The sequence below is a fragment of the Vanellus vanellus genome (assembly GCF_965231255.1).
Source record: "Vanellus vanellus genome assembly, chromosome: 2".
Lineage (NCBI taxonomy): Eukaryota > Metazoa > Chordata > Aves > Charadriiformes > Charadriidae > Vanellus > Vanellus vanellus.
The window spans coordinates 143,601,221-143,627,785 of record NC_138906.1 but is presented as its reverse complement, the minus strand read 5'-3'; the positions used below and the strand labels follow the sequence as shown (position 1 = coordinate 143,627,785).

At 41.3% G+C, this 26,565-nt stretch overlaps 1 protein-coding gene across 1 annotated transcript in view; it reads left to right on the top strand.

The window, feature by feature from the left end:
* Positions 1-26,565, top strand: part of TRIQK (triple QxxK/R motif containing) — a gene marked incomplete at its 3' end in the record, with an annotated part of 59,644 nt that overhangs the window by 17,068 nt on the left and 16,011 nt on the right. Inside the window, exon 2 of the mRNA XM_082479581.1 lies at positions 1,349-1,429. Coding sequence (XP_082335707.1) covers positions 1,369-1,429 — 61 coding nt within the window. The 5' untranslated portion in view covers positions 1,349-1,368. The remainder of the gene's footprint in view (positions 1-1,348; positions 1,430-26,565) is intronic.

The following is a 26,565-nucleotide window of genomic DNA, read 5'->3' as shown; positions in this document are numbered from 1 at the left end:
TGCACGATCTGCAGATGGTTTGTGGCCATCCAGGATGGTTCAGCCAAAGTTTGCCCTTGGCACTGTGCTCGCCAAGGCTGGTTGGGAAAAGGCGAGTGTTGGCTGTGGTGCGTCTTCCGTGCCCAAATGGTAAATCTGACATCTCTGGAAAACGTCAGTCCTTTTGTGAGTGCAGGGGTTGATGCTGGGATGCTTGTGTCATCAATATGGTGAAACGGTGGGGCTTATCGTCGCTGTGACGAGTGATGTCTTCAGCCTAGCCAAAATGGTTGAAAACCTGTGTTTTGAACAAATGTAACCATAAAAAGCCAGGTGTTTTTTGACTATGGAAAAAGAGGTGAAATTAGCATATTTGTGGAATCTTACTGTATCTTTTTGAGCAGCAGCCCTGTGAGGGGATGAGTAAGAAACCATAAGGTTTTGCACATTAAATGGGTATATTGGGAGTTTGCTAGAACACTACTCAGATGGTGCTTGTTCAGTTACATGGATGGTGTGGGAGCACCGAAGTACCAAAAAGAGCATCTTTGGATGAATGATAGCGCAGTTCCCTGTGCAATCCTACTGTCACCTGACTGTGCTGTGCAACGCGAGAAGCCCATTCAGGAGCCGGGATGGTTGTTACCTAAATGCACCGAAGGTGATTTACACTCTCAGTACTTTGTCTGAGAGGTGTAAAATGGGCACAGCCTCAGCTCTCACCTTTATTCTCCAGTTTCTTTTCATTCGCAGATCTGTAGAGCCCATGGCAGGAAGGTAGGAGAGAGCGTGGCGTTGCTGTGTTTTAGGCATCATGTTCCTCTCTTTTGCTCAGGGTGGCCGGAGGGCTGTGTCTGCAGGTGGGTTTCCTGAGCAATTGCACCGGTGGATGCACACACGCCTAGTCCTGCCTCGGACACCCAGGCGTAGTGTAAATGTGTTTGCCAACAATACAAGCAGCTCACAATACTACATTCACTCCATCACTCCATGCTTTACTAAAGAAAAAAATTATCTAGGAACAGGAACGTAATTCGGTAGTACCAAATGCTGAATTACAGTGCAATCAGTTTAAATCCTTTTCTTTTTTTTTTTTTTTTTTTTTTTTTTACTCAAACTAACAGGCATTCTGTAGTGTTAATAACCCATGCAGTGGGGAAAAAGGTGTGTTTAGAATTTATCTAATAGTCTTCAGAATAGCGATGATTAACTCTGGTGTCTCATTGTACTCTGGTCAGGCTTATGTCTTTGTGTATACTCATGTAAATGTTGCTGGTTACATTTTTTTCTGGTGTTAAAAGTCATTGATTTCCTTAGTAACTTATTTGGGAATAATGCTTTTTTTTTTTTTTTTTTCTGATACTGACAGTGCTTTTTGGATTGAAAACGATGGGTAGAAAAGATGCCTCTACAGCAAGGACTCCTGTTGACCAATACAGAAAACAAATAGGTAAGAGATCTGAAGAAAAGTTTGTATGCTTAAAAAAAAAAAAAAAAATATCTGTTTTTTGCAACCAGACCAGCTTGTTTAACCAAATGCATTATTCCTCTTCAAAAAGTTCGTGTTGTTTGTGAGCGGTACAAAATAATGCATGCTCCAGGAAAACATTTTTTTGTATGCTGTTGACTAATTCCTTCAGCAAAACCTTTTATGCAGCCAGTGTATCATGTAACTTGAAAAAAGACCGTGTTCTGTGTTTGGAAGTGCCAGTGAAATACTGCAGTGCAGCGGCTACATGATGTTTCTGAACTGCTGGAACTTTCATGATTTTCCTGTTTGTCTCCAGTGTAAAATACAGGCATTTCTAACAAAATAGTGTTCCAACGTCATAACAATTTTTGATACACTGAATGATATAGAAGTTTACATTGTATAATGACATTTATTCTGAAATTAATGGAATACTTTTGACATTTTAATCATTTATTTTCCTAGTTTTTTTTCTGTTCTTACCCATTGTAAATGTAGGTAACTTGTATACCAAGCAGGCATGTGCGCATGCATGAATGCACGCACATACACTCACACAGGTACATACAACGCAGACACAAATCCCTATTTCTTTGCTTAAATGTGGAGGTAAGTGACTTGTTTTTGGAATCCATATATGAGGATTCTGTCTCTCTAGGTGTTAAATAATATCATAAAACAGACACAATATTTAAAAAGTACATATATAAAATGAAGTACCTTAATCTATACTCAGTTATTTAAGTAAATGACTGTTTTACAGTTGCTAAGCACCCACATCTGTGTTTAAATATGCAGAAAAATAGCAAGTGTCTGGGAAAAAAAGGGTGTTTATAATGTGCATGCTCATGGTGAAAGAGCTAGGGTATGTGAACAATCTTATTTTTATCATATCTTAATTTTTTAGTGCCTCCTTACTATTTTAATATAAGTGTTTTAATGGTGTTTTCCATGTTTAAAGTTGAAAGTAAGGAACTATTTCATATTTTATTTGTTTTAGATAGCTGTGGAATGCTCTATAGTTCCTAATCTTGGGCAGTTCGTCTTCCTCAGTTAATTCTCTGAGATAGAAACGTGGCTGAAAACCTCCAAGTACCCTTACGGATGGGAAGCAGATATGCTGCAAAAATGTTTAAATAGATGGGATCTCTGCATTTTTGCGGTTTAGGTTTCATGTAGAAAACCTTGCAAGGAAACTAGTACTCGGCAGAACATGACACCACAAATATTTGACCCAAATGGGTTTGGGGAGAAGTGGGAGCCCTGCAGCTCATCTTCGGGACAACTCGTCCCATGTAACTGGGTGTTTGGAGAGAGGATGATTGCATCAGTTTTCTGGCATTTTCTCCGCATTTTTTTTATCGTGGTTACTTCTTTTTCAGCCACCTCCTTTAGGGTTGCTTTTCTTCCCTTTGTGAACACCTTCAGGTGACCATGGTTGGAGTAATTTTTTGAAGTCCTCCGCAGGGTGAAAGAGACTGATGATCTCCAGTGGGATCCCCAGCGAGCAAACTGAGCTGCTGGAGGACCAGGGGCGTGTAAAGCTGTGTCTGAGACCCACAAAATTACCTCCTGCTCTTCCACGACTTGGGCTAGTTCTTGCACATTACCACCGTGCAGCACCATGGTTGCATGTCTCACCCCTGCGAGATGCCAGGACCGGTCGGCTGTGCCTTGAGCAGGGGAGAGGATACTGTGCTGTAGCAAGGGGGCGAGAGGATTTGTATTGGCGCCCACCACTCAGAGCGATCCTGTTATGTAGCTGACTCTCTGGTTTCGGGCTGTCATGTTGTCTGAACAATTTGGCGCCTTCCCTGTTATCCGATGCAGCACCGTGATCCATGGGGTACTGCAAAAATACAGTGTCTGTAGTTTGAGTTTATATATTACAAGCTCATTTTCCTTAGATGCGATGCATTGCTCTTAACTTGGCAAAAGCAAGTGTTAAAAATTATCGTAGGGAAGAATCTCACACCGGCAGGCAAATAAACTATATAACCTAGGAGGTGTTTCTGTGATTGTAGTATTCCTTAGAGGACAGAGAGCAAGAACTAAAATAGACTATCCACTGCCTTTTGGTCTGATGATGGTTATTTCTGCTCCCACTCTGGTCATTCACTGATATATCCATAGAATTTGCCAATGGAAATTACTTCTCTGATCTCACCAGTGAACTTAATGAATGTGAGAGGGAGGAGTTGAAAATTTATCGATATGGTTTTATACTGTAATGTTGCAGGCATGTTTGAGTTTTACATATAAGTGTCTTTGGGCTAGCCTTTGGCCTGGTAGCTGAGCTTAGTCGAGCTATCCCTGTAGTCTCATTATGCCTTTAGGTGTATTATAGGACAAATAAGTGTATTATTGACAAATATTGTCCAATAAAGAACTTGTCTTGCTATAATGAATGTGGAAATCTCATTTTTTTGCTATTACTTCTTGATTTTTTTTCTTCTTAAAAAGTTTTGTGTAAGTGAGGGTAATTCATCTGTTTATCACGCAATCACAGGATGGTTGAGGTTGGCAGGGATCTCTGGACATCGTATGGTCCAACCCCTCTGCTCAAGCAGGGCCACCTAGAGGTGGTTGCCCAGGAAAACGTCCAGGCAACTTTTGAATGTCTCCAAGGATGGAGGCTCCACAACTTCTCTGGACAACCTGTTCCTGTGTTTGACCACCCTCAAAGTAAAAAATTTTTTTCCTTATGTGTTTCAGTCTGTGCCCATTACCCCTGGTCCTGTCACTGGCTCCGTCCTCTTTGCACCCTTCCTTCAGGTATTTACACACATCGATGAGGTCTTTTCTCCTGGGTAAACAGTCACAGGTCTCTCAGCCTTTCCTCACAGGAGAGATGCTCCAGATCCCTAATTTTAACTCCTCTTGATCTAATTCTTCATGATCTCATTGAGATACTTATTGAAAATTATACAGGAAGAATTTCAATTTTCTCTGGCTGAACAGCGATCTCTTGCTGACTAATGGTGTGGCATTATTTTTAGCTCACAATTTAATGTTTTCTAGCCTCGCTGGATAGAAGGTAACCAGATTGAAACGTTTTTAATACCTTTTTTTGATGGAAAATGGCAGTCTTCAAAGAACAACATGTCACAAAGTCATGTCAACTTCAACACAATTTTCAGTTAGATGTTTAGTGGAGTAATTTGAAATAAAAGCAGATTTTTAATTTCATTTTGTTCCAAGCTTTCTGTTTTGTTCTGAGTTTCCATACGGCACGCCACATGTTTGCCCTGTGCCACGGTTCAAGTTCGTGTTGATCACTTCAGTTCAGCCATTTGCCTTTTTCTCTCCTCCATGAGTGCAGGATCACTGGTGTGTTGTTTGCCACTGCGCCGTTAGCAGTTGCTGTTTCTTTCAATAGCATTTTCAGAGGATTCCCCCGGCGCAGAGATTGATATTGCTCTTCTCTGTCAGCTGGCTTTCAGCCATCTTTCCTGCCACCAGCCAAAATTTGTCTGTAGTGCCTCTTGTTTCAGCAAGTGCTCCAGTATCCAACAGCAGCACCGCCTTTTCTGCAGGAGCAGAGGCAGCCTTTTAGTTATCAGATGAAACTGGCACTGGCTTCATGAAGACTGTCCCCAAATGGGACAGGGAACAACAGCAGCAACCTTTGCAGACTGGCTTAGACTGTGCCTGGAGGAGGGAGGATGGTGCCGAGGGCTTCTCTCCCCGTTCAGTTCCCCATAAGCAGCCGAGGCTCTGGAGGAGGTATGAGGCAAAGTAATTTTAACGCTCTTTATTGAGCGCTCTCTCACATACCCAAACATATACCTGTCATGCAGCAGCAAACGGGGCAGCTCTTCCGCACAGCGTTTCCTTCTCACTGCTGCTGTTTGTGCTGCTGTGCTTAATTTGCTGGGATCCGAGGAAAGGTGTGAGGCAGTATGCATCTTTCCGCATTTATGCAGCTTTGCTCGGCAAATGCTGTGAAAATAGCAACAGGTTTTGCACCATATTTGCTTTGTTTACTGTTATGTGTGCTTTAAGTTCCCAGAACAATTCCACATGTATATTTTCCATCCGTCTTCATCTGGTGTGTCGCTTGCTCGGCATGGAAGCCGCAGGATTTGTGGGTAGTGTTCATGACTCGTGTGATTGCGGGATCCTAAGCAGGCATACTGAGAGGATTATAGCATAACTAAAACCTGGTCTACAAATCAGGAATAGACATACTTTTGGCTCCCATTACTATTGTGTTGCTGTAGCATAATTTTTCATGAGGAGAGGTTGTTTGCCAATCATTCAACCTCCGATTTGTAGACTCAAGGGTCTGCTTATTGTCTGCTCTCTATCTTCTCGCTTGCCGGCTTGATCCTGTAAGGGCTGAAGCTTATATAGGCATAGCCCACGGGATCTCTGGAGTAAACAAGGCTCCTCACGTCCCCCGGTAAGGAGTAAAAGTTATGAATGAAAAACAAATCTCTTTTTGTGGAGGTGTTGGAGGTGGTGCTTGTTGGCATAGTACACGCAGAGCGATGGGGTGGTGAAGGGGACTGGTTGGGAGTCCTGAGACCCCAGCTGTAGCAGTGCAGAGGGGGAGAGAGAACTGTCCATCTGGACTCTGTGGGTAAAGTCGCTCCTTTTTTAAAACTCTTCAGTGCGGGGAACAGGTGAGTCGTCCAGAGGAAAGGCACCTCATCCTACTGCCAAGGGTAACCATCCCACTGTAGCCCCGATGATGTGGAGAAGAGCTTGTCTCTCAGCTTGTGGTGGGCAGAGCCGGCCTTGGTTGCCTCCCACCCTCCTGGACAGAGTGGCTCAGCTGTCAGCTGGATGATTGCGAAGGAAAACAGTCCCAGTCTCCCAAACCAGGACTCGTTTGTGGTAATATGGTTGCACTGACAATATGAAGGAATAGACCTTGGTGGGATGGATGGATGGATGGATGGATGGATGGATGGATGGGAACTAGCAGCAACAAGAATGTCTCTGGAGTTCCTGCCTCCAGCGACCAGCTCAGTCGTGAGCATGGACCTGTTCCCTCCCTGTCTCCAGAGGGAAGCCCTTCCTGTGGCAGTTTGCCACCTCCACTTGCCCTACTGCTAAAGGAATTGTCTTTACCATCACACGTTTTTCTCTGTTTTCTGTTATTGTTCACCTTCTCTGTTCTTTTACATAGTTAATGTCCCCTTATCCTCAGTAGTGCCATTGCGTACTCAAATCAAACTGACCGCTAACAGTCTTGCTTTTCAGCTCAAAAAAAGGAAAAGTGAAAGGAAATTTTGATACTTTCTTCTGAAATATATTACATAGTTTGAAGTGAAATGTGATTGTTTTGGTTTGTTTTGTTTTGGATCAGGAAATGTTTGTTATCGGCATCAAAATTTTAGATTTCATTTCTGAAACAACAGCAACAGCAGCAACAGCAAAAAATGTTTGGACTGAATTTGTGCTGAAAATTTCAAAATCGCACCATTTGTCACAAAACAGGAATTCCTATATCTTTTGTCTCTTAAGAAAAGGCACGGGACCAGAAGGCAGCATTTGCATCATCAAGACTGCTCTCTGCTCTCACAAGCAAAGGTGTAGCAGGACTGATGTCAATGGATTGAAAATTCTCCAGCCTATTTTTTTAATTAGACACCCCCCCCCCCCCCTCATATTTGATGTCAATCACCTATTTATTGGGAGAAAGGTAGGGAGGGGAAAAGTACAGAAACAAATACTTGCTATTCTAAGCAGAGCCAAAAAAGGAAGAGACCTCTCCTACTATGTGTTTAGAGTGTAAAAACAACCCAAGAAATAGGCAGTTCCAGTGCACGGTGTGCCCTTTTTTTTTTTTTGCATATGGAATATTACATTTACTCTCTTGAATTTTTCTAATAAAAATGTACTATTAAGCACATAATAAAGAGAGGTAGGAAAAAACCCCTCCTTTTGCTATTATGTGTGACTGTTGGCAACTTTTGGAATCTTTTCCTATGCTGAGTTTTGTACTTCAGAGTGATATGCCACAGATACCACGTATAGTCCCTTTCCTTTTGTTTGGGAGGAGGTTTTATGAAGAATGAATTTCTTTATCACAAAAATTGAACTAGATCTTTTGGTCAGTGATTGCTGTTTCAATTTCGGGTTTGTGCCAGTGGCATCACTTCTTGGAAACTAAAGCAGGAGCAGCTGAGGAAAACACTGCTGTGAAGTAAAGCCCAGTCTGGCTGTACTAATTTAATCCACATTTTGTGACGATTGGGATGTTTTTAAATACATTCTGTGAAGGCTGATGATGGATTTTAAGCACATACAGTATGTGATCACTTATTTTTTAAGGTCCAAAGCAGTAAAGCTATATTTTATTGCCTTGGCTTAGAGCATAAAAGGTGATGGTGGATCTGGATATGTACTTGTGTTTGCGTGGGTATTATTTAGTTTTCATTTGCGGGGCAGACACAGCCCCAGCCTGAGCAGGGACAGGAGGGGGGCTGCAGAACCGGGGGGCTGTGGGAGCACTTACACATACCCTGCAGAGAGGCTAAGGAGGGAGGTGGTGTATCTAACCCGTGGCTCCCATCCCCTCTCCACGGCAAAAGCCTAGAGTTTCTTTGAACTTGTTTGATTATACTACTTTTACTGTACGTTTATACTACACTTGTGTAGTACTTTTGTACAGATGGGGTCTCATAGCCTGCTCTTATTTTAATCTCATCAACAATATCACCATTTCACTCAGTAGAGTCACTAGGAATTTTTTTTATAGGTGTAAATGAGAGTGAAATTTGACACGCTGTTTCCAATTGCTGAACTGCATTTCAGCATGGTGTTATTTCAAGCATTTGCAATTCCGGTAAGGTGTCTGGTATGTACAGGGCTCTTGCAATGATACGTATTTGTGCTTGTACGTACTCTCAGCTTCTGATCCATTCTTCAATGGATTCATTTCTACAGCCAAAAAAATCACCCTAAAACAACCTCTTTGTATCCTCTCCAAAATAGATAAAAATTTCACGATAGACACATAAGCATGCATATATTACATTCAGAGGCAGAGCAGTTTAACATTTTTAGAAATACTTTCACCAGGCTTTGAAAATCTTAGCTCGTATGTGTGAAGGGTGGACTTCAAAGTACTCATATCTCAATGCGAATCTGTAAATCTAACTTTAGGCACCCATTTCTAAAAAATCTCAGGCATAATTTTTCTATGTATACGGTGTTCATATATATGCATTCTCTGCATGTGGTTCATGTGCTTGTATTTGTAGGTAATATTATGTCCATATAAATGCAAGGAGAGCTAGGAATTGAACTACAAATCTGATTTCCTCTTCTTTCATCGTAAGGCAGCAGTGCAGAAGGCATAAGAATGAAAAGCCCAGTGCGCATGCATCTGTCAAGATGCGCTTGACAGACGTTTAAGGTGGACATAATGCATAGTTGTAACTGCATTTCTTCAGTTACAGTGCTATGAGATGTAGTGCTATTATTTTTTTTTCTTTTTGGAGCAGTTAAGTTTTGCCCAGCCATTGCCCTGCAATGGAGGGTGGCAGCCTTTTAAACCTCCACTGCTCCTTCACTCTCTGGACTAGCAGAAATGAAGGCAGCAAGGATTCTGGCGAGCATGGCAGGGGGCACTGGTCTAAGAAGAAAGACAGTGTCCCCTTGGCTCAATTCAAGAGGTTTAGCTGAAGAGACTGTTGTATTTCATGCTTGAGGATGTGACCATGTGCATTATGTAGTTCAGCAGGTATTGCACCTATTTATGGCCTTAAAAAATGTGTTAGATATCTGCGTTCAGGGTAAGCATGACCATAGAACAGTCATCTGGCTTTTGTAATGAATTTGTTCACGTTGGTGATTGCTATCGTGCGGTCCATTAATTGCATGTTGTCAGAGATTTCTGTAACTGGTTTGTATTAAAAATATTTTTTCAGTGGAAGCTTTTGCTTCTATTATGCCTTATTTTGGAAGAAAGTTAGGAACTGGCTACATTGTGGTTTTCAAGGTCTTGAACTATTTATGGGATTGTCTGCTAGGCTCTACATATTACTTGCAGGCTTTAAGTGTTGGATGCGAAATGAAGTAACAGGGCAGCAGGAGAATGATCTTAGTAAGCTCAAACTGCTCAAATGAGAATATAAAAAGACAGTTCCTTAATCTGAATTACAGTTATAGAAATCGCAAACATCATGCGACTAGCTTTTGCTTTTACTTGATGGTAAAGGCTGATTAAAAATAAGCACTATTGAAAATATTCACACATTCAAAGTTATTTTGAGATTTTTCATTTGTGTAGCAGTTGGATCAGTACAGCAAAACACCGTGAAGAGAACAAAGAGCTCTACAATAAGAAGTGGAATGCGGGAAATCAAATACTCTGCCCTGATTGAGTGCTCTGGTTGCAGTTAATAATTTTACAGATAATATAAGGCAAGTCACTAATCTGTTGTTTAATCTCTGAAATACTTTTCTTGAAATCTGGTCCTTGTCATCATCCCAGCTACATAGATACCATGGGACTGACTGAGTGAGTTTTGCTCTGCTAAGCTATTGATACTGTTCTAAAATAACTCATATATTAAATAATAATATTTTCAAGAGTTTTGACTGCCTGTTAAATAGGAAAGGTGGAAAAAGTCTGCCTTTTCCTTAGTTTATTTCCTGTGAATATCTTATCATTATCAACATTTCTGCATTGGTGCTGTAAGATTTGTAGCAATACTGATATCCTCGATTGTGAGATTTGATTTTTCATTAACAAAGTAACAGTGATTTTAGAATGCATGGCTGGTTTTGTTAGAATTAATTTTTCTATGGTATTTTTAACCAAATACCTGTGGGCTTTCGTGTTCATAAGAATTGGGGGCTGGATGATCTAGGGTGTGATCGGTAAGAGGATGTGACACAGCTCATCACTAAATCACTTGCTCAGGTTCAGCCTAGGTGATAGTCACGGGAAGATGGTAACTGCCTGGCAGATGTTGGGTGGCATTTATGATGCGATGTTTGTGCATTCAGTTCCTAGTGGAGAAGTGTTGAAAAACATCATTATTTGTTGGCAGTCAAAACAGAGAGGAGCTGGATAATGAACTAGCATATGGAGTGAAACAGTGCCTCAGCATTAGACATGGTCCCTTCAGCTCAAGGTTACAGCATACTGATGAGATCGTGGCCCAGATTCACTGAAGCTGTTGTGAGTAAGCCTGAACTCAGAGGGTGCCTTAAACCCCTCAGCTTTGGACCTCTTGAGCGTTGTGCTCCTGCCGACCTGCCTCTTAGCAGCTCTAATTAACTCGGCCACAATGCTGTGTAGTATGGCAGTGCATCTCCTGATTTGAAGTTGGCTTGCACCTAACCACACCACAGGCAGAATGAGCGTGCAACTGTTTGTGTAGATGTGGCCTGAGAGACCTTCAGTCACTGTCACTGAAGAGCTGGAAGAAGTTCTAAGTTAAAGCAGAATGCAAGTGGGGCCTCCTAGGAGTTTTGCAGGCATTGAGTGGGGATGTGTAAGAATCATCTCGGTAGGCTTCTGTTCTAACAGGTGACAGGTCTGAGTTTGGGCTGCTGACTCACGTCTGCACTTGTAGGCTAAACAAGCCTGGTGCTGCTTTCTGGCACAGAGGCCAATGGGCATCGAATGACCCTGACCATACTGTTAAACTCTTTTATCTCTAAAACAGAGTGGCTGCTTGCAAACTGCTTATTGAAAATTGCTCCGGGCCCATATTAACTCTTGAGCCATGTGTAGGAATTGCTTGGGAGAGGGCCACTCTGGGCACAAAGTGTCCCAGGGACCGTTGTAACAATCGGAGCATGCAGACCAGTGAATTCCAGTTCCTGTTGGCATTGTATAATACACTGGTACACCTGCAACCAGAGAGCCAGAAGGTACAGTTTGACATTACAGAGTGACCTTTAGCAACACCTACTTCTCTATACTTGTTCCTGTCCCTGTGTCACAGTGTATACTGCGCCATCCTCTGGGATGACACAGCTGTTTGTGTGCCGTTTTGATCCAGCCTGAAGAAAAAGATGTGCTGGGCAATTTTTCAGTTGAATCAGTTCCCTGATCTACTTCGTCGTCTGGCCGCACGCGCAAACTGAGCTAATATGCATCGCAGAGCAGGACGGCACACTGCAGGGACTGAAGTGTGGCAAAACTCAGGCCAACAAGTGCCGTAAGGCAGTATTGCTGTTGAACGTATTGCAAAGCCAAGCCACACCTCGAGTGAGTCTAGGAAGAGTCTTCATTCTGTATAACACGCAGATTGAAGAGGATAAGAAGTGTGAGAAGGATGCGCTTCCTGTGTAGGCTTCCCCTGGCTTCGCAGAATAACTTTTGGTTTCAGTCCAGTGGCTTCTGTGGGTCAGGTCAGTCCTACTGGCTGAATTACTTAATGAATAATAACTACGATAGTTTAAATCCATGTATTTTTAGAGGTATTTGACACTGTGAATAGTGATGTTGTCTTCCATACATGTGGAAGGCACAACAAAGCCTGAATGCAGTTCTTTCTTTGGCACAGCCTTTTCCATAACGTTCAGGGATAGCGCAGTGTAATTTGCCTACCAGACATTAGAAAGAAATGGAGTGAAGTGACTAGTGGGATTATCTCTGAAGAAATACTTTTCCAGAATAGATAGGCTGCAGTCCGCTGTGTCTTTTCTGGAATAGATGGGGACTGTGCAAACTAGAATGAACTGCACAGGGAGAAACATTGAATAAATTGCAAATCAAATAGAACTGAAGGTACAATCCTTAACATACTTCATAGTGTGAAGTGTCTCAGAAAATCAACCTGTTAAGTACAATACCAGATGGAAACGATTGGTAGAGTTACAAGAAAATCAGGCTCGTGTCTGTAACACAGGAGGCTCAGTGTGTCTTGATAGGCAGCTTGGAAAACCACAGACCCCGTAGCACATATTCCATGGAAGAGTTTCTGTCCAAATGGCTTAATGGAAAAAACAAATATGACCCGTTGTGTTTGTGTAGAGAAAACTATCAAATTCTAAGGATTAATTGTCATGAAAAGGACAAAGAGCGAAATGCTTTCATGTACTCTTCAGAGAGGGAGAATAAAATATTTTGGCTGTGGCAGAAGCAGAAAAAATGTAATCCACAGAGGATTGTCTTCCCCATCTTATTTCTATCACTGATGCAAAAAGAGAAATTAAAAAGTATAATTCAAAAAGTTAACAATTTTGCTTTATCCAGCTACCTTCCAGTTAATTTCTAGTCTAAAGAGAAACACTTCCTACAGTCAAGAGGCCATGAGTTGGAAGGTTGGATTTTATGGCGGTGGAGATTTGGGACAGGTATCACAGTACTGAATTTAGCAAAGTTATTTCAGATGCTCATCCTTGTAACTGGGAGCAAAGTCCAATCCGTAAGAGTGAAGGCAAAATGAGTAACATTTAGATACTGGAAAGACTTATTATGTTTCTTCAGGATTTGTTTATTTTCTGTTGTCAAAATACTATCAAGGAACTGTGTGTGTTGCTGAATTGGTAATAATTTTGGAAAAGTTTCGCAATAACGGAGGGTAAATGCCAGTACAGGTTTCCCAGGGAAGTTGTGGAATTTCCATCTCTGGAAATTTTTTGAAACTGAGTTGTATGAAGACGTGAGCCACATGACCTAACTTTGAGGTTAGCCTGGCCTAGCTTCTGGTTAGAGTAGGTAACCTCTAGAGGTCCCTTCCATCCTGAATTATTCTGACATCTTCCGCCATTGTTCACATTTGTTTCTAAAATGCTGGGAATATTTGCTTGTACCGGCATAGAGTCCTACCACAGAAAAGGTTCTCAGAGCTGCTCAGTATGCTCCTGTGCATGGGCACATGAATAGAAATAGAAAACCAGTGATATGGTACTTGTCATATATCACTTTATCAGCATTTCAAAAAAATGCTTATAAATACCTAAAGGATGGGTGTCAAGAGGATGGGGACAGACTCTTTCCAGTGGTGCCCAGCGACAGGAAAAGGGGCAATGGGCACAAACTGGAACACAGGAAATTCCATCTCAACATGAGGAAAAACTTCTCTACTTTGAGGGTGGCAGAGCACTGGAACAGGCTGCCCAGATGGGTGATGGAATCTCCTTCTCTGGAGGTATTCAAAACCCGGCTGGATGCATTCCTGTCCAGCCTGCTCTCGGTGAACCTGCTTTGGCGGGGGTTTGGACTGGATGATCTCTGAAGGTCCCTTCTGCCCACCCCCCATGCTGTGATTCTGTGGTATAGGAATGTCAGGGTGGGTTGCATGACTCATAGTCATGAAAAAAAGTGTGTTTTATCCTTGTATGTATTTAAAGGAGAGATAGGAAATACTAAAGCCATTAAATAGGTCACTGGAGACAGTGCATTTGATGTACTGAGTACTGCTTTGCTCATCCATGTTTAAGAAAGATGAATCGAAAGTGAAAGAGTTGCTGAAAGAACTACTAGAGTGACCAAGAAGAGCCTTGTGTAGCACAGCGGAACACAAACTAAGACAAATATGGTTCCTCTCAGTGAATGTTTTGGGAGTAAACACTTGGGAAAGACAACAGTCCATATATATCCACTCTGTAACTTTGTATAAATTGTCCATAAAGAAACATAGCTGGAAATTAGAAGGCAGTTTCTTGCCAATAGGAGATTGGGCTTCTTGAGTAATGTCCTACTGGTAGGGCTAAAGACAAAAAAAAACAAACAACCCAAAGCTCTAACTTGTTTTCCAACTGATCGTTTTCTATGATAGGTTTTGAACAAAACTGAGCGATATGGGTGCCTTCACTAACAGAGTACTGGATTTCAGTAGTTCACCAAGTCCTTCCTAGTCTATGTTCCATATGGACAAAGTTTCACTGTGAAGTGGAGCAGCTTTCTGAGATATTTATAGCTAAAGAATGCATTTGGAAGGATTACCATAATTTTCTGACTGCTGTTTGACTTGTGGAAAAATTAATACTGAGTATTTTCATCAAAATCAAGATTTCAGGAGAACTGAAAACATAATCTTGAATTTCACAGACTTTTTCCTTGTTGTTGAAGAACACACGAAATTCAGGCTGAAAGTCCAGGCTAAAAGGAGAGAGAGGAGGGAAAAGGGGCACATTTCAATCATAACATTAACCTATTAACCTTTGTTTTTCTGTGCCTGTGCTCTCAACATAATGTGGTGAAACTGTCAAAACATTTCCACAGCATAGTCTTTTCCTGTTTGTTTCGCGTGTGTTAATAAACTGCTGGGTGTACGTTTGGTGTTGCTGCTCTTTTTGGGTTTTATATTATAGAAGTGCAGTATTTTACAGTCTAGTAGTAAGTACAGTATGCAATTTCTTGGAGGATCCCCAGTTGTACAGCTTTGACAGGACTTTCCTACGTCTTCCCTTGGCCCTAGCTGTTGCAGCATGTCCCACTGGTAGGAATAGGATGTGACTCAGGCATTCTTGTTGTCAAGAAACGTCAATGGGAGACTAAAATTGGTTCATACCAAATATTTCTAGCAATTAGTTCATCTCCAGGGGGACAGAAAAGAGTAATGCATAGTATTTGTAAATTGCCAAGGAACCTGGGAACATATTTAATTCAGTAAGTAAATAGGAAGAGTCTGGAAACAGTTTACAGCAGGTACCAAAGCTTGTGGAATAAGGGCATGGTAAGCGTGGGCTGTTTCCACTGCATACATCACTGACTGAAGTGCTTTCTTTAGGTGGAGTTTTCCTTCTCCACCTATCTATTTATTTATCGAACAGCATATGCAAAATCAGTCATTTCCCAAGAATTATTTTCACCTAGCTTAGCACATTTTGAAAGAAATTTGTGTGGATGTGCAGCACTAAGCGTTATTGAAATCTTTGGCGTAAAATTGCTTGGATCTTGGAAATGCACGCCAGTATGGGGGAAGTTGAAAGAGCTTCATTCCCAGTAAATCTTGGAATAGGTCGATATATTGGCTGGAGTGGGTTATAGTTGGGTAAACACCTGGAGCAGAAAGTGATCAGGGCACGTGTATTTATGTGGACTGTTGGTCACTAACATATCTCAGGGACATACCAACTAAGGCTGCCATTTGATCGTGGCATGGGATTCTGGCCGCAGCGAAGTAGGAGGTAAGACCGTTGCCATGTTTTACCTCATCAAATCTGCACTTTTCCTAAGCCATAAGAAGGAAGACCCTTCCCCAGGACAGCTTGCACATTTGATGAATCGAAATGTGAATGTCTTGTCCAAAGTCATACCCAAAACCCGTGGCTGAGAGGCAAAAAGGTATTCTGGTCCTCGTCTTTTACCCTAAGCATAAATGCATTTGTCATCTTCCATTGATCTCTTGCCTCATTTACTGCACTTCATACAACTTGATCAATGAGTCTTATCGTTCATATTTACTTAGCTCCTGAAAGAGAAAGGGGCTTCTGAGCAGCATATGTTATCATAAAATGATAAAAATTGATAAAATTTTGTATTCTGGTATGTATGTTAGGAGCAGACAACTTTATATTTATTCCTTGTCTTTTCAATGCCCGCCTTTGAACTTGCTGGTATCTGTATTAAAAATACAGGTGGGTACCTAAGGATTTTTCCTATGATATTTCTGTGGAGAAAAACAATAAAAAATAAAGTACTGGCACACTACAGAGTGAACTGTCAGTGAGTCCTTTTGCCACCTTCTATAGCTCTTCTATCGTGAGAAAAAAAAATAAGGATTAGAATATGAGCATTAAATTAGAATTGTATTTCTGCCACAGCTTTGGATTTTGCACCGAAAGAACTAAGTAACTCAATGTAAATCTTCATTTCATGCCTGTTTCCCTCAAATGGTAGTTGCAGTAATTTTGTGTTAATAATTTAGTGTCCTGTATTCTGCATATGCAAAATCCTTTTGCTAAATTCTTAGAACTTGACATAATCAGATCCACTGGCTTTTTCCTGGATCTCAGAAAAGTATGTCTGTCATAAGTACTGCATTGTTACTGAAAGTGAAGTTGTGTCTCTTTTCTTCTGAGGAAATGAACTGTTGAAAAACAGGCCATAGGGAGGGTGTGTGGCTTTGTTTTGTTCTGTGTTTCTGTATCTATCTGTCTACAAAATGAGACATTCAGAAAAACAATACGCTCCGATTGTGAGACAAACCTCTAGGTTGTGAGGAACTGAAAAATGACTCTGAAAGGGAAATGCCTTGGCTGTTTTTCACTCTGCATGCTGTGTATAATAAATGTGTCCTTTCGGGTATATTTAAGGAACGGAATCAATCAGAGCGAGAAACGTTAAGAGAGAACTGCTCAGGTAGTTTACAAATAACCTCTCTCATCTGTCCTGAGCGATGCCTGTCCCGTCTGCTGGGAGCTCACCCCCACGGGAGGTGAGGGGTTCTCTCTGCTGATGCTGCACATCAGGACTCTCCCACAGGAGATGCGCTTGAACTAGGACCGAGTCACTGATCACCTAACGGTGCGTGGCTGAAGCTGTGCCCTGTATCACGTGCTGGACAACACTAGGTGACTCTACGCAAAGGGACTTCTTCAGCAAGGGCTGAGAGAAGGGGCCGTGGGGTTACGTAGGACCTTTGTGATCACAGCAGTGTCCATATAAACAGTTTGTGAGGAAACCGGCATAGCTAAAAGTTAGTTTTCTGTTTAATTCTGTTTAATTTTGTATGCTTTTAATTCCAGAAACTGAAATTGCTTTGTGCGTGGGTTTATAAATATTTAACACACATTTTTAATGAATAAGAAATTGACTTTAAGGGTCAGTAGCAGATTCGGTTAGTTTTTCGGGTACTTTTTTTAATATTTTCTCATTATATTTGTAAATGTAATTTTAAAATCTTTAAAAAGAAATTAATACAGGCCATCAGAGAATCATCTCTAATATATAACACTCATGAGCATTTTTCACTTCTATTACACCATTAGACCAGGATCTCTGAGTTTTTGATGAGTACCAAAGTCTTGCAAGGAAGAGATTTCCCAAGGTCATACAGTAATTTTATGGAAGACTCAGGAACAGAAAACAGCTCCATGCTTTATCCGCTCTACTCGAATAGTTTTCCAGATGGTAGACTATTTTCCTCCTCAGTCTCTCCAGCTTTTGTATGTTTCCTACAAGAAGCAGCGTACTTAAAAGATCATCCCGTGGAATAAAGTTTTGGACAAAATGATGCCAGGAGCAATCCTTGTTTCTTTGAATAAATTGCCCTAATACATGTCTTTCACTATTTAAATTGTTTATAATATAGTCATGTTCAAAATAAGGCTGTTACTGAAACCAACTGACTTTATTCGTTAAAACAATCAACAGAGAGCACTTTCACTATTTAAATTGTTTATAATATAGTCATGTTCAAAATAAGGCTGTTACTGAAACCAACTGACTTTATTCGTTAAAACAATCAACAGAGAGCACTGATGCTGGTGCAAATGAGGAAATAAAATCAAAAGGTCTCAGATAAACTCATTACCATCACTCTGATGGCAAAGTGATTGGAAAAATACAGCATTTAAGTTACTTGACAAATTGATATGCCTAAAGAGAAGGTGTGAAGTAAAACCTGGCTATTCTTCATTCCGTATTGAAGATTGCAGTATTTGTGCATGATACCAGACATTCACCTGTAAGGCAGCAAGTCCAGTCCTGAAGTCAGGAGTAAGATGCCGTTATTTTACAAGTTTTAATACGCTACATGCGTACACATGTCGTTCCTTTCCTATGAGCCTTCAGAAGGTGAAGGGGAAAGGATGGAGTAGTATGTCTGGAAAAATAAAGATAAATTTTAATGTTAACGAGGCTCCTCTATCCTATTATCTTAAGACAAACAAGGATCTCATCACTGGCTGTAGCCCAGTTTGGATTTTGAAGGTAAAACTGTGTCTCCTAATACGCCTTCAAGACATTATTACACCTTTAGTTGTGAGGTCCATAAACCATTACTCTGGGTGCTCATAAATATGCATTCCCTTTACACTTTTGAGTAAGCTGCTATTGCTGTCATTCACTTTTCGTTAAGACCTGTCAGGTGGTGTTTCTGTTGAAGGAAAGAAGTTTAAATTATGGGCGAACTGAAGATATGTAGTTCTTAGGAGTGCTAAAATTATGAGTGAGTTGGAGAGATTATTCCTCACAAGTAATTTTAGGATCCCAAGGGATAATGGTGATGTGTACAAGAGATGTTCCCTTCTCCGCTAATTCCATTAAAAGCCTCTGATTTCTGCATTGCTGGAGTGAGACTCCGAAAACCTGCTTTTCCATCTTACATAATCACTTTCACAGTATCCTGTAACATCCACCTCTGCTAAGACTGTCAGTGCAGTGACTCCTGGAGTGACAGTGATATATAGGTCTGACAAAGCATCCTTCGCAATATGCTGCATTGAAGTGAGAACTGCAAATGCTGACAGTATTACTGGAAACCTTTTACTTAGGCAGAATTAATAAATTACAAGTTGTATTTTGGGATGGTCTCGTAATATACAGCTGGTCCAGAATGATATGACTTACTAGTAAGGAATTACTGCAACTTGGCAGACAGCATCCAATTTATTTTCAATTCTGAGAAAAGCATTATCCACTGGATAAGGCACTGGATCAGGAGTTAAGGCATTCAGGATCACACTTGTGCCATTCTTCTGGTGCCTGACCTCATGCAAGTCTCCTCACCCAGATGTCTTTTCTTCCTTCCCCTACTCTTTCCCTTTTTAAACGTGGCTGTGATCATTCACAAGGTATCCCTCTCAGCTCTTGCAGCTTTTCTGCTTGTGGGTGAACACCATGAATCCCATACTTGAACTAAATCCATAAGCTTAGTCCATTACCCACAAGTTCTACCTCTGGTCCAGGCTTTGTTTGGTTCAGAGTTGGGAAGCTTTTCTTTAGCAAGTTGTGACCAGTGGTGAATTAATGGTGAGACTGTGTGAAGCAAAGTGTGTTTTTAATCTTGGCAGCAAGGACACAGGCTAAGATTAAAAGGGATTGTATTTCAACAAAACCGGCATTAGAGGGAAGTGACCCTAGCTTCTCCTGAGCTGCACTGTCTCTGGGGCTCTGTCCCCGGCTCATCATGCGACTTTGTCGATGTGTCTTTGTTTACTGCAAGGCTTTTTTTTGTTTTTCATAAAATCGAATATATGATTTAATGCTGGGTGATGTACTAATACTGTTCAAACACTGCCATCCTATTGCGTGTGAGAACAGAAAACTGTGAAACTGTTAGAAATGGATGCGATGTGGTATCTGTAGTGGAAGTCCTGTACTTTCATATGGCCTTATCCATTCCCTGAGTTGCTCAGGTTTTCCGTGCCACCCCCAAGACCTCCCTGTTTAGCTGAAGAAAAGGAAGCTGTGGGTGACAGGGTGTGTCCTTCCCTTCCTGGACTAGCTGTCACCATCCCTCCTCTGAGCAAAGTCCCACAGCAGAACGGCTGGTCAGATTTGGCTGGGGAGGTCTGTGGCTCCTAGGAGGGTGGAGGAGCAGGGGCACGGGAGAAGGTGTGACTCCAGATCCATGTGGTGCCACAGTCCCACTGTGACATCCTCCAGTGACAGGCCCCAGTCACCTAACAAGGCTGGCCACATCAGGTAGTGTGGGGTTAACTACAGCAGCGAGAGAGAGATCCTCTTCTCCTGAAACACCACTGACCCTTTATCCAGAAGGTTTAATATTACTACAGTACTTGGTGATGTTGTGGTGCTTATTCAGCAACCACTGTTGCGAATGACTCGGTGATGTTGTCTGGCAGGAGCATGATACACACCAGAGTAATTTGGAATGAATTTCAACTTACTGGTGTTGAAAACATTTTTCAGGGAGTGGTTGGTTTGGTCCTGTTCACATGCTCAAGAGGTGAAACTTGTTGCCAGAGATGTGGTCTGGAAGAGTTTCTTGCTGGTTCAGATAGTCTGGGGCTATTGAAGGGGTTTTCTTCTGTGGGGAAAGAGGGAAGGGGGTATTGGTTTCATTTTAATCATGCTCTTAGAATCATTTACATGTGTGTTGTTTTTTTGTCCTAAAAAAATACCTCGGTAGGAAATCTTTGACTTCTCCTGTGACCTCAGGTGCTCCTGTTCTGTTTAAGGTCAAAAGAAAGCAATTTATGTATAACAGTGGGAGAACTTTCTGGCTATGTAGTTGTGGGGTTAAGAATAACAGAGAAGATGTTTTGTGGAACATTTGTTACATGGAGATGCTTTATTGTGGGCAACTGAATTGGATGACCTGGTCATCAGTCTCTATATTTTCCTTTATTGTCTTTAAGTGCTCTCAGTGGAGAACTATTAGTATTATTTTCCTACCTTCCTGCCTAAGCACAGGCTAGCTTTTATTGGAGCTAACCTCTAGTAATTATAAAGCCAACTTCACAATAACAAGCAAACAGATGGGACATATAATATTCATAAATTATTGAACGCAGCTTCCTCATCCTTCACAGTAAGCTCTTCAGGACAGGGACAGACAGTGTCTAGTAAGCACCTACAGTACAACAAGGAGGTAAGCAACAGCCAACGTGATTTGTCAAATCAATTCAATTTTCTTCTCTGACAGAGTAGCAAACCTTATCGATGGAGAAGAGGAAGAAGTGCCATATGCCTTGACCTTGTCAAGGCTTTCTGACAATGTATTCTGGTAATCAAACTAGAGATGCATGAATATGAACTGCAAGATGGGTGCCAAACTGGTATGAAAGCTGTTCTTGGTAGCTACTAATGGTTTATTGTCTGTTTGTAAAGGTGTAACGAGGGATCCATAGCGGTCTGTCCTGGACCCAATACTTTAACTGCAAGTGGGATGATGAGTTTAGTTTGCAAATTATACCAGTAAAGAGAGAAGAGATTAAGATTAAAATTCAAACTAAATTTGAGAAATCTATGAAATGGCTTGGAAAAAATAGAATATAATCCAACAAGGATAAGGGCAAGATTTTTAACTTTGGTATAAGTAATCGACCTACAGACTGAATATGGGTAAGAAATGCCTAGGCAGGAATTTTGGAGAAAGGGTTTGTAGCAGTGAGCAGAGTCACAGGCAGACTGTGACTGAATGTGTGAGGAGAGCGTACACATAGAAGATACCAATAAGGCCTCAGGTGAAGTGATGTGTTCAATTTTGTACAAAGGTCAGTAAAAAAAATCCAGAGGAGAGCAAGAGGAGCCCAGAAAACAAAGACTGAAGAACCGGTTCAATCTGGAAAGCGGAAGATTTGAGAGATGTAATGGCAGTCATTAAATATATAAAAGCCTTATGCAAAGAAGAAGGGAATAATTCAGCTGTCCTCAAAGTCTGTAGTGGATATGACAAAAAGTAATGTGCTGAGAGTTCAATATGGGAGATATGAGTTAGATATCGGACAAGAGGAAACTTTTCATGATAAACCTCGTGAAGCACCAGGGGAAGGCTAGTGAGGCTGTGTCGCCTCACAGAATCACAGAATCACAGAATTATCAGAGTTGGAAGGGACCTCTAGAGATCATCTAGTCCAACTCCCCTGCTAAAGCAGGATTGCCCAGAGCACATTACTCAGGACTGCATCCAGGCGGGTCTGGAAAATCTCCAGAGAAGGGGACTCCACAACCTCCCTGGGCAGCCTGTTCCAGTGCTCTGTCACCCTCACCGTAAAGAACTGTTTCCGTGTATTTGAACGGAACTCCCTGTGTTCTAACTTGTGCCCATTGCCCCTCATCCTGTCACTTGGAACCATTGAAAAGAGCCTGGCTCCATCCTCCTTCAACCCACCCTTTAGATACTTGTACGCCATAATCAGGTCTCCCCTCAGCCTTCTCTTCTCCAGGCTAAAGAGTCCCAGCTCTCTCAGCCTTTCCTCATAAGGGAGATGCTCCAAGCCCTTAATCATCTTAGTTGCCCTTCGCTGGACTCACTCCAGCAGTTCCCTGTCCCTCTTGAACTGGGGAGCCCAAAACTGGACACAGTATTCCAGTTGTGGCCTCACCAGTGCCGAGTAGAGGGGGAGAATGACCTCCCTCGACCTACTGGCCACACTCTTCCCTATGCAGCCCGGGATTCCATTGGCCTTTTTGGCGACAAGGGCACATTGCTGGGCCATGGATAATTTACTGTCTCCATTTTTAAGGACCTGTTTTTCAGTGACTCTGTAGTCCCCGTGTGGAACATGGTTGCTGGATGAGTCCTTCAGATCGGTATCTGTGACAACGATATAATCATCTCTTTCTCTTGTCTTTGCTACGTAGCTTCTATCTGGCAGATCCGCTCCTATTCAGCTTTTCCCCCTGTTAAGTGAGCTATGAATACACCTTAAAACGGGATATATTAAAAATTGTCTGAGGCCTCTAAGGGACAGAGATGGCAAAGACCAGAAGAGCACGCTCAGGACTTGCGCACCTCTGGAACAATGGCGCTGCACGCTACCTCCATCTTCCTAGAAAGCTCTGACCATCAATCTGTTTCCACTTATTTTGGGGTAAATCACCTTTTCCTCTATTTGCAGCCAACAAAGTTAATAAAGTCAGTGTAAGCCAAATTAGAGCTGGGCACAGTCTGTCTCAGAAAGGCAGAAAGACTCTTTGTGTGCTGTGTATCCCTCTTACCACCTCTTGCACTGCCTTTTTCAAACCTCTCATCATCAAAGAAATAGTACGGTAGTTTCCATTGTCCAAAAATCATCTAATCGAATGTTTGATAAAAATAGGGCTTTAAATTGCATTAATGGTGGGTACTTCACTCCTAAGCAGTAGTATTTTTGTTTTGCTTTTCTCGTTTTCAGAATTCTTACTGAATCATGGTTGTATAAATGAAAATGCAACTGCTAGTAGTTGTTCCATAGCAAAGTAATAAAAATGTGCTCAAAACTACATGTGCACATCAATGCATGTATATATTATGTAGGTGGAGAAGAAAAGAAACAAAATACCCACCCAGTGATCTCTTTCAAATTATTTGTGTTAATTTATTTTTAAGAAAGGTATTTAATGTTTTCCTAGTAGTCTGTTTGAGTAGTAGATGTTAAGGAGATTGTTGGAAAGGTTAATTGAAGAACTGCCATCATGTGATTGCTGTAGGCACGTACCTGTTGGGCTTTAGCAAAAGACTGTAAAAGATGATTTAGCATAGAAAGGCGTGAAAAAGCGCTGCCCATCAAATAGTATCTAGTAAGCATCGATATTTTCAGTGCTCTTCAGATTTTTTATTATGGTCTTGCAGTTAATGGAGTATATTCTACAGGTATTGAAAACAATGAAATTACCTGACTGATTAGCTGATTTAAAGTATTGATGTTATGTTTTGTTTTGTACATTACTGATAACCAGTTTTCTGAATTTCTTTTCTCAATTGCTTATATAGATTTTGAAAATATTCCTTAAAAGAGGTGTCAGAAAAGGTGCTAATTTAAATATGTTCTTAATTACTCATTACAGTCAACGTATGTCTAATAAAGATTTTAAATGTAAAAAGCATTTGTTTAATGAAATGCTGCTTTTCGTGGCAACTCATAGCAAATTCTGAGGGATTTTCTAAGGCATTCTAAGGGGTATTACCAGACTTCTGCTTTGGAATCAGGGAAAGATAGCAATAATTAAATGGATATATTTTGGTATACTTAAGAATGCTTTATATTTTGTTGGGTTTTTTTTTAATCTTGCATGCAGCATAAAGGGAACTATTCATTTTAATGCATCCTGCTTGTTGGCTTAAAGCTGAAATATAGTTGCTTGAAAATTAATTTACCCCTCATGAATGACTGGTTGGATTATCTTTGTAGCATTAAATGTCAACCCTGAGCTCAGAGCACATTGTGTCTACGGTAAAAAGTTGTCCCTGAGCACTTAATGTTGTGTTAAATGATGATGTGTCCTTTGCAAATGTATTATTAGTGTCAAGCTGTTCCGTCTCTCAAGATTGAAAAATGGTCAGTGATTTGAGCTGCCATTAAACCTGAATAAAATAGAGAGAGGCTGTGGGGGGTTTTCATGCCTTTTCTGAGTACAGACATACTCTTGAGTAGGTACAAGACATATCAAAATGTTTCTGTTAACCTAAGACTCCAAAAACTTCATTTGGAATCACAGCAATTTAAAATAAGAAAATCTCAGTTCTGCTTGAAAACAGTGGTCATTGAATATGTCTGTGTCACGCTAAGAGCACAAAACCCAATAAAAAATACTTGAGAGCTTGGTGTTGTTTCTGTAGATGTGAGCTAGAGTTCTGTCACCGATTCTCAAACATAGATTATAACACTGTTACTGATGGGGGATTTTAACTGAGGTTAGGCCTGATGTTCCTGTGGAATTTTGTTTTCCTGAGGTTCCTCTAACATCCCAAATAAATAATTGTTTCCAGTTTTAGAGTTTTGGATGAGGCATGCATGTTTAAGATGTGTTGTGTGCGAGTAGAGTTTCAGAGTTTCACTGGATTGAAATTCTGTTACTCAATGAATATACAGTGAATAGTTTAAAATCTCTCAAAGATATTTAATGATCTACATCTGTACATGCACCTTAGAAGACAGGTGCGTAGGTACCTTGACAGGTCTAGGTGAGGCTACAAAGCACTTGCAAAGACGTTTCTTTCCCCGTGCCAGACACCTAACTTACTGGAATTAATAAAGGCACTTAAAGAAAAATTCTCCTACTGTGTATGAGATGATAGAGCCCAGTTTGAGGAGTCCCAGGGCGTGTAGGAAAAAAAAAAACAACTTATATTCCCTCCTATTGAAAAACAAACTACTGTAAAGTTATAGAATTGTTGCAAGCACAAACTGATTTGAACTTTTTAGTCCGTTGACTTGCTGTTTACAGACCCTACTGAATTCCTCTGGTGCACTTTAGTTACATTGCAGTAGTTAACATGAAGGTATTTGAGACAATGAGGTTTTATGGCCAAATTCTCCCTGAGTTGTCAGCCATTTAGCTGGTTCCAGGGAAATGTTTCCTGATGATTGGAAAAAGGCAAACACCGTGCCCGTCTTCAAGAAAACTAGGAGGACATGGACATACTAGACTGCGTCCAGTGAAGGGCCAAGATGACCATCTGGAGCACAGGATGTACAAAGAGAAGCTGAGAGAACTGGTTTGTTCAGCTCTAAGAAGAGAAGGCTCAGCTGAAATACTATTGCTGTCTACAAACACTTAATAGGAGGCTACAGGCAAGGTGAAGCCTAACTTTTCTGAAAGGAGCACAACGGTAGGACAAGAGGCAAGTTAAAACATGGCAATTTCAATTAGGTAGGAGAAAAATGTTTTTACCAGAAGGATGGTCAAATGTTGGAAAAGGTTGCTCACAGAGGTTGTAGAATCGCCACCTTTGGAAATACTCAAAACTCAACTAGACGAGCTCAGCTAGACTAGTTCCCTGAGCAACTGGAGCTAACTTTCAGGTTGCATCCAGTTTAGAAGTTGGCTCTGTTCCGAGTTGAGGGTTGGACCAGATGACCTCCAAAAATCCCTTCTAACCTAAACTGTCCTATGAGAATGTATCCTAAAGCCCCAAGGACCATTGGTGGTACACAGGAATGGTTCTGAAGAAACAGTGTGATAATTATGGTACATTTCCACAACAGTGGGCCTGTAGTACAGACAGAGCTAACTGGCTTGGGAACCACCATGGCATAGCTGAGCAAGGGTGGAATTCAAGCTGTGATTTTAGATGCATTTTACAGTCCCTTCATGAGTCTGTGATGTTCTCTTTAGTACTAGTAATACTTAAGAGACTTACTTCAAAGGCAATCTGGCTGTGTTCACGAATGTCCCGCGAGTCCAGAGAAAATCACGTAGGAAACCAGTTCTCCTTCTCCACTTGTCCTTTAGATCTAGTTTCCTTGGCTCAGATTCATTTTGCTTAACCTTAGGGGTAAAACCAACCCACCTGACTTGATTGCTGAACGTCTCTGGGCTCTCTCTGTTGTTGATGACTGTAAATTAAGCCCTGCCAGGAAGCACTTTAGGCTGTCCTAGACTGCTGTCACTCCCTCTTTGGAAAAGTCTCTCTATGACAAGTAAAGAGAGACCTAAACAAGCAATCACCTAAAACTGAAGTCAGGTGCAACGGCTGTGACCTTCTATCTCTTGCATGGAAGGAGGTTGTAGAGGATACTGTGACTGAGTCTTCCTCCACCTTGGACCTTCACCCCTGCCAGGGAGATCTAACTTTTCCCTTCCCCCCCTGTTACAGCAAGGAAAAAGAGGGGATGCTTGAAGTCAGACTGTA